The 8362-nt window shown below is 53.1% G+C and overlaps 1 protein-coding gene across 2 annotated transcripts; it reads right to left on the reverse strand.

Moving 5' to 3' along the window:
* Window positions 1-494: 494 nt before the first annotated feature.
* On the reverse strand, window positions 495-8350 carry PPM1M (protein phosphatase, Mg2+/Mn2+ dependent 1M). Of its 2 annotated transcripts, none has more exons than XM_050312691.1 (10): window positions 8131-8350; window positions 7016-7139; window positions 6109-6363; window positions 5517-5629; window positions 4452-4536; window positions 4008-4126; window positions 3511-3574; window positions 2525-2632; window positions 2081-2229; window positions 495-1802 (listed from the first exon to the last, which is right to left on the reverse strand). In XM_050312691.1, exons 1-10 carry the CDS (start codon window positions 8343-8345, stop codon window positions 1658-1660), a joined length of 1377 nt encoding a protein of 458 aa, XP_050168648.1. In that variant the 5' UTR covers window positions 8346-8350; the 3' UTR covers window positions 495-1657. The 2 variants fall into 2 exon arrangements, with proteins under 2 accessions (XP_050168648.1, XP_050168647.1); XM_050312690.1 differs by having other exon boundaries at window positions 6109-6366.
* Window positions 8351-8362: the final 12 nt, after the last annotated feature.

Genomic DNA, 8362 nt, shown 5'->3' on the forward strand with positions numbered 1-8362 from the left:
GTGGTCTGGATGGAAGAGCTGAGCCTTTCTCAGCATGAAGGTGAGAAAGTAACTTGTTGGATTTGACTAACAGGAGTCTTGGATTGTTGCTGTCAGTGCATGTAAATGTAGCAGCTGCTGAAGGGAAGACAGCAGCCAATGTCATTAACATGGGCAAACCCCCATGTACATTGTTGTCAGGTTAAACTTAAGAGGGTGGGGGGAAAGTGAAGCTGGAGAGAAATGTTTTTTGTCCTTTCTTAAACCATGAGCAGGTAGCTGAGAAGGCTGCCCCATTCCTGGGGGGAATTTCCTCCCATGGTAGGAAATCATCTTTTGACACCAAGCCCTTGGGGGCAGAACTGGTAAGGGAACGCCTCTGGTGACAAACTGCTTCTTGGCCAAGAGAAATACAAAGCAAAAACTCCCCTGCAATTTTCTAAGGCTGCATTTCTCCAGCTCAGGTCTGTGTAAAACCCCCAAAAGGAATAACACCACAGTTAAGATGCGTGGGAAAAAAAAAAACCCAAAGTACTTTTATTTGGACTTTAATCACTGTGGAACTTAAACACACGCTGGGGTTTGGCTGGTGCTCTAGGGAATCTTGGAACCTGTGTAATGAATAATGGGAACAAAACTGGGGACTCAGGGAGATGGGGAAGCTTGTCCAGACCTGAATTTGCCTGGCTAATGAACGGGTTGAGAAGTAGATCCTCTGAGTTTAAGGCACAGCTCTGGCATGTCTGCTGTGCTGCAGCTCCTGTTGGAATGAGTGTAAGTCCTTGAGATTGAGCACTGCAGAGAAATTGCAACAAACCGGTTTTATTTTACTTGGAGCTCTTCTACTAAATCACCTGATATATGTAGACACTTCAGTTCTCATCAGTGCTACTGCTATAAAACCAGCTTTGCTGTCAGAAATGACCTGAATAGAAAAAGTGTCAGCAAGTGTGGACTAAGGTTTGTTAGAAATCTGTACGTTGTGTTACCAGTACAATGTTCTTAAGTACCAGTAAGGCCCGTAGGTCTCTTTGCACAGGAGGCTCCTGTACACCAGTGTGTAGCTCACCAGCCAACATCATCTGTTTTGAGGTGGTGCTGCCTACAAATGGCAACTGTCTCGAGGTCTGGGCTCCTGCTCCAGCGTTCCCATGCCGCAGGCACGGCCGTGCCCAGCGCTGGCTTGGCAGCAGCTCCCGGGTTTTCAGCACATCTCACGTTACAGTAAATGCATATGAGAGATGCTTTAGCTTATGCATCCAGTTCAAGTCTGATTAAAAGCCAGCTTTTCACACTGGTTGGATCTCAGTTGATCCTTACTGTTCAGTATTAAAAAGGGAGAGGGTTCAGTAGAAATATGGATTTGAGTGTTGCTGTACCGCCGAGATCTTGGAAATAGTACCCTTCAGCTTGCATGGCCCCCTTTGCAATTTATCCTTGGCCCAACAACAGGAAAGGGAATGATTTGTTGCCCAGCATTGCTCTCTTGCAAGTTTTTAAAGGAGCTAATCTTCTTGTTCATCCTCTGCTAAGTGCTGGCTGTGCATTTCCAGGTTCCACTGCAAATGGTTTTGCTGGAACAGAGTGTACACACACAGCAGAAATCCCTCAGTCTCGGGTTGATGCTGAACGGCACCACAGTGGGGGAACACAGAGATTCTGCATGTCATCCTAACAGTCAGTCCTCCTCCCTGTTGTGTAGTGGAATGACAAATACAGAGATGTCATCATAGGATGCCTCATGGCTGTCATCCAGCATCCAGTGGTGGCCTCTCTTCATTCCCCTTGCTCTGCACACCAAACACTTGGCCAGTTCTGAAAATCTGTGGGTGGAAAAATGCAGGGTTTGGGTTAACATGGCACTATTCTGCTTAAGAACAACATTGAGAAGTGACTTTATGTTGTCAAAATAGCAGGGTTTTTTAAGATACCACCTTTTGTCATTATATCTTTAGGATGGGGAAAGATTAGGAGGCAGTTTCCAGAGTCCCAGAGTGCTTGGTCTTGCCAGAGCTGACCGGAAAGCAGAGTGACCTCAGCCTGCTTTAGGTCTGACCAGGCTCTTTGGAGGGGAAAACAATGACAAAGCTGGTGTTGTTACCTTTGAGGATCTGTCCTGTTTTCTGCAAGGAAGCTCCTGACCACGTGGGCCACCTCGCTGTTGCACAGAACATCCCAAAGGCCATCGGTTGCCATGATGAGGACATCATCTTCCTTAATGTCATGCAGAGCAAAGTCAAACACATTTACCTGGAAAGCACAGGAGTGAATCCGTGACAATTCCTGCACTGTAACACAGGGGTTGGGGAGATGAGACTTCCCCTGAGAGACGACACAGTGGGACCAGGGTGCTTTGAATCTTTTATGTCCCCTTGCTGCTATGCTTCTAGATTCCTCTGTCTTGGGGATTCTCTGGGCAGCATGGCCAGAGAGAAGCGGGATGGAGAAAGGACACGGCTAAGACCTGCCATGTCTGTAAGAGGTGCTACAGAGGAGAAGCAGCATTTTTAATTCCATCCTATGATTCTCATGTGCTGCAACTGACCTTGGGAATGCAGGAGAGGAAAGGTTTGACTTCAATGTTGGTGTCGATGACTTTGAGCTGATGATCCCCCAGCCCTCGAGAGACAGCCAGAGTCCCCAGCAAGCGAGCCTGGCCCGAAACAAAGCAAAACAGGATTGAAACATAAGGATGTGGCACCTTTAAAGGCTGATGCGTGGCTTGTCCTGACTGATCTATGTGCTGCCTTTAGGATCTTTCTCCAAGCATCACCCAGAACAGCCTCTGGAGACTTTGGAGATGGAGAAGTGATCAGAAGCAATGGCATGATGTGAGTGTGGAGACAGCCTGTATATGTGGACGGCTCCTGCTGGCTCATGGTGCTCTGGGGTTAGTACATGTGCTCTGGGCAATGCTACAGACCTCATGAAGACCATGGTGGCATCTGCTCTTGATCTGAGGTGGCAAGGAAGAAAAGTGGGTTGGTTTGGAGCAGGGGAGGGGTATCCCTTTCTCCTGGCAAAGGAGGTTTTGCAGTGACTCTGCAAAGGGGGTGGCATGTGGGCTGTAGTGCTGGGGAGGTGATGGGGCTTTCTGATCTACCCCAGCAGGCAGACACTGGGATGTGTGCGGTCATTGCTTCTCCTGCCTCCTTCCCTCTCCAGGCTCCTTCTCTGGGAAAGTGGGAAAGGCACTAGTTAGAGCTAGAGGAGACAGTCCCAAGTGGGAGCTGATGAAGTAAGTTCTCATCTGAAATGTGTGTTTGTGTGCAAAGGGAGAAGAGGAAAGGGCAGGCTGGCTCAGGGCTGCTGTCTGCTCTGCTGTACTCTGGAGCAGGGTGCAGACTGCCCCAGAGGGCTCTGGTTTACACTAACCAGTGGGTCTGTGCCATGCTGGAGAGCCCCAGAGCACTGGGTGCTCTGCAGCCCCACCTGCCATAGCACCCTGAAGTGTGACCATGAGTGACAGGGACACTGAGGGCCCCTGGCAGACCTGCCTCTGCCTTCCCAGTGTGTAAAACATTAAGCTACCTGCTTCCCATGACCATGGACAAGAGGATACTTGAGGTCAGCTTTCTCCACCGTCTTGTATCCCCTGGAACAGAGAATTCACTGTTGTTTCACTTGATGGTATAACCCAGCCAGAGCATTTCAGTGATGATTCAACCCTTGTGGTGTCCCCATGCACAGGCAGCTCACTGAGGAAGGGGCAATGTGACTTCCTGCAGCAGATACAGTGAGGGTGACCTCTTGCTGAATGCCCACGTGTTTTTCACTCTGCCCTATCTCCCCAACCTGCAATAGCCCCACCTCAGTGGATCCCAGAAGGACCATCTCAGTTGTTTTCTCACCACCCTGCCAACGTGCTGGTCCTTCAGTTGGAGGGAGCTGCTCACAGTGCCCTTGACCACCATCAAGCCCAGCTTTCAGCAGGAGGAGATGCCCCTTCTCCCCTCACCTCCCACACTCCTAGAAGCAGGTAAAGCTTCCCTGAGGCACAGCCTTATCCTCAGGCAGAAAGGACTCACCAGCCCTCCATGAAGTAATCCCGGTACAGGACTTTCTGGCCCACGTCATCTCCCTTCAGCCTCCGTGGAAACTCGAAGCGTGTGAACTCACCATCCAGGAGCTTGGGGAAAAGAAAAGCCTGGAGGAGGGAAAGAGGGCGTGAGGATGGACAGGTTCTGCTTCAGCAGAGTAGGGCACTAAAGCTGCTTCTGCCTCGGGGCTGGCACTCCCAGCAGCACAATGGAGAACAGAATTGGGAAAGCACGTTCCAATGAGGGCATGAGCGTCTCCCATACTGAAGACTGTTGGCTGAATCTCACCCCCAGCCCTCCCTGGCTATTGCCAGCTGACATTGTGGCCACAGTGGCCTTCAAGGAAAGCTGGTGGTCCTCTTGCCACAAGCACCCCCTGTGACCCAGTGGGTTGCTCGCTGGACTGTCTGATGAGTGAAAGTGGTCACTCACCAAGTGCTGGATTCGCTGCCTCTCTGTCTCGGGTGTGAACTCGCTGCTCATGGGCACAACGCTGTCCTTCAGGACAAGAATGGCCCTATAAGGGGAGAAAAGTGGAGAGATGTGAGTGGAGAGGTGCAGAGCTGTGCCAGAGAATAGCTCTGCCCTGAAAACTCATTTCAAAAATGCCATTTTAAATAACTCCATTGCAATTGCACTGTTGCAGCAGAGAACTGTGCTTGCCTGGTTTGACAGTGGTTGAGCTCACTGCTAGAGGAATGGGGGGCCAAGGCCAGGTGAGGAAGCTCTTGGGGATACCCTGAAATCACCTTACACCTCTAAACACCTGACAGACTGAGTGTACTGCTGCACCACCACCCCAAGACTGCCCTGTGGCTGGGCAGACTCAGTCCCTTGAAATCCTGAAACCATTCCAGAAAGCACTTTTCTTCCAACAGGTCCTGTGCCAGGCAGGAGGGAAATGGCTGGGCTGCCACATTTACTGTCAGCTGGATTAAATAAGTGTCATGGTTTAACCCAGCAGGCAGCTAAACACTACACAGCTGCTCCCTCTCTCCCCCCACAGTAGGATGGGGGAGAGAATTTAAGGGAAAAAAAAAGATAAAAGCAGTTTAGTATAACAGAAAAGGAAAATAATAATAAAAGAATTAGAATGTACAAAACAATTGATGCCCAGTGCAGATGCCCAGCCAGTTCCCAAGCAGTGGCCATGGGCCAGCCTTCCCACAGTTTGTACACTGAGCATGGTGCCACATGGTCTGGAATATCCCTTGGGCCAGTTGGGGTCAGGTGTCCTGGCTGTGTCCCCTCCCAGCTTCTTGTGCCCCCAGAACTGAAAAGTCCCTGACTCTGTGCAAGTCCTGCTCAGCATCAACTGAAACATCAGTGGGTTATCAACACTGTTCTCATCCTAAATCCAAAACACACCACTGTGTTTGCCACTAGGAAGGAAATTAACTCCATCCCAGCTGAAACCAGGACAGTAAGATGCTGGAAACCTTGCTTATCTCCCAGCTCCCACCCCCCCAGCAACTTCGCCCTTTTATTATGACTCACCTGCTGTCCCCAGCATTAGCCACATACAGCTTTCCCTGGAAATAAAGGGCAGCCAGAGCAGTGCAGCCTCCTGTCTGGTTCGTAGCTTCCATCTCCTGGCCAATGACTTCATCCTGTTGGTTTCAAGTTTGGAGACTGACATGATCTGAGCTGCTGCTTTACACACTCTGCCTCGTGCCTCCCCAGCAGAAATCCAGAACCAAAACTGAGTGTGGATGGGCCACAGGAAACCAGCAAGGTGATTGATGATGTTGCTTTGGTACAGCCAACACAGCTGTTGCCACTGGACTGCAGATGCTTTAGGAGGGTGAGGGGGAGATCTCAAACTTGCACTCACTGTACGAGTGTCACAATAGCCCTAAAAATTGTAAAGAAATGCTGTAGCTTTAACCTGGGTCAGCACTGCTGACATGCAATAAATCTGAGGCAGATCTTGAGGTTTAACCCAGACTGATCTCAGCACCCTTAGAGGTTTGGATGAATATTCCTGCCTGCTCCATGAGCTGTAGGCCCTGCCCTTCAGAGCGATGAGGGGGGACAGACTGACTGCCTGGGACAGCAGGACCGGTGGCCTGCACAGGTGGGTACTCACACATTCCTGGAAGGCATTCTCCAGCGCTCCCACCACCAGGTCTGCTGCGTGGATGTGCTTCTCCTCCACGAACTGGGGGTCGCTGTCGCAAACGCAGCGCCCGCTGAGGTGCATGGGGGGCTGGGCCTCTGTGATGCCCCCCACCACCTCCTCCAGCTTCTGCTTGATGCAGTAGTGCAGGTAGTTGGAGGCAATGATGGCAGCGTCAGGGCCACCGTGGCCATCAAACAGTGCCCAGTAGTAACCATTTAGAAACTGCTGTGAGGAAGAGGGACAAGAGAGCAAGGGAGGGAGAAGACAAAGGCTGAACAGGGTTGTACAGGGTGGCAGGCTCACAGCCAGAAGATCACAGAGTGTGTTTTGCCTGGCTTTTCCACCCTGACTACCCTTCCCTGCCACCAGTTAAATCTCCTGTGCTCAAACTCATGTGATGCCCATGTGCTGCTCTGGCAGACCTGTCATCTCAGTGTCTGGATTTGCACCACCTGCCCTCACGTGCTGTTCCTCTGTGTTTTAGGGGAGATGGGGCCATTTCACAAGAGGTGAGTCAAGGTCTGCTCCCAGGTGAAGGCATCTTGGTGCCTGGTTCACGCTGCTGTCCCCAAGTGAAGACCACTCACACTGGCACTTGGAAGCAGAGTGAGGACAGTAAAGGAAAGGTGATGGCACCAAGTAAAGGGCTTGGACAACCTCAAGTGCTGCAAGTCCCATGGAAATAGAAATGACATGTACAGGCAGAGCTGGGTGTTTGCTGCCCATAGGGTATACAGGTCCCCTTAACAAGTCCAAGGAAGGGTTTCAGTGAGTGGATATGTAGGACTGATGGAGTAATCCCGTGTTTCCTGACTCTGGGCCCTTGAGTGGCAGCAAAAGGCTGCAGTGAGCACAGCCTGCCTGGGGGCCATACCTGTGTGGAGCACAGGATCAGCCATTCCTCATCCTCCTCCAGGCCTGGCTCTCTCCTCCGGACAGAGATCTGACAGCAGGCTGCCTGGTCCTCATTGAACTCCGACTTCTCGGCATTGATAACCCTGGGGGTGCAAACGCTCCAGGTAAGGCGTGGTGATGCTCTGGACCTCTCCTGCTCCCAGCCAGCTGTGCTGCCACAGTGAACAGCTGCAACCTGCCCCTTCCTTCCAGCCCCATGCTCCTTGCTCCCTTTTCAAATTCGAGGATCTCCTTAGTGGTTACCAAAATAAGCCATTTATGTACAGCAGTGAAAAGCCTGGCCAGGGACACAGGGACAAGTGAGTGGTTTTGGAGTACTCTGGTCTCAAGGAGCCCTTGTCAGCAGCCCACACTGTGCTATTTCCTTGTCGACACAGTGAATTGCAAAACCACCACCACTGCTTTTCCTTCCAGCCTTGTTAATGGTTTGTCCCTAGATGGAAGTTTGCTCTCCTTGCATTTCACACCGTGCCATCCCACAACCACGGGGTCATGAAGTGGTCTGGCCAGGATGTGGGGACAGCTCCTGGCTGGAGTAGTTCTGCCTGATCCATCCCCTCTGCCCTTTAAAACAGCAAAACAAGAGATTTATAAAATCGTGATCTTCCCCTTCGTTTTAAAGACGCTTTGTTAGGAGCAAGGGGACAGACGCCCGGTGGTGCTCGCGGGGCTGCCCCGGCCACTTCTCACCGCACTGGTACCTGTACTGCGGCTGGCAGGGGGTAGGCAAGGGTGTCCCCAGCAGGGACAGAGAGGGGTTGGGGGACACGCTGCCACGTCAAACCTCTTCTAGAGCCAGGAAGCCGCTCCCTCCTCCCCCGCAAACGGGGCGGGAGGACGAGCTCTGCCCGCGGGCGGGCGGGCGGCTCCGGGCAGTGGGGGGCTGCACCCAAGGGGAGCGGGGCGGGGCGCGACCACCCCCGGCACCTCCCCAGGAGAGCCCTTCGCACGCCACCCACTCTCTACACCCCGCAAGAGGCCCCAAACCTGGTCTGCTCCCCCTCCCCAAACCTTCTCAGCAGCCCGGGGGAGACCCCCTAACCCCGCCGCCCGGGGCTCTCCCGCCGCACTCACTCGGCGTATCCCGCGCCCCAGGGCAGGGGCCGCTCGGTGCCGGCTCCCCGCACGGCCCGCCCGCCCCGCGGGCTCTCCTCGGCCCCGCCGGGCACGAACTTGGGCCGGCGGTAGCGGAGGGCGGGGGGCGGCGGGCCCGGCCCCGCTGCCGGGGCTCCTTCGGGGCGCTCCGCGGGGCCGCCCCGCCGCCAGCGCCGCAGCCACTCGGCCGACATGGCGGGGCAGGTGCGGC

This window comes from Myiozetetes cayanensis, unplaced genomic scaffold (genome assembly GCF_022539395.1).
Source record: "Myiozetetes cayanensis isolate MyiCay16 unplaced genomic scaffold, myiCay2020 scf18, whole genome shotgun sequence".
Lineage (NCBI taxonomy): Eukaryota > Metazoa > Chordata > Aves > Passeriformes > Tyrannidae > Myiozetetes > Myiozetetes cayanensis.

Coding starts and splice junctions, on each gene's coding strand:
- PPM1M (XM_050312690.1), bottom strand. CDS start 8,345: ATGTCGGCCGAGTGGCTGCGGCGCTGGCGGCGGGGCGGCCCCGCGGAG. Junction 6,367..7,015: donor TGATCCTGTGCTCCACACAG/GTATGGCCCCCA, acceptor TCTTCCTCACAG/CAGTTTCTAAATGGTTACTA. Junction 3,575..4,007: donor GATTACTTCATGGAGGGCTG/GTGAGTCCTTTC, acceptor TCTCTGTTCCAG/GGGATACAAGACGGTGGAGA.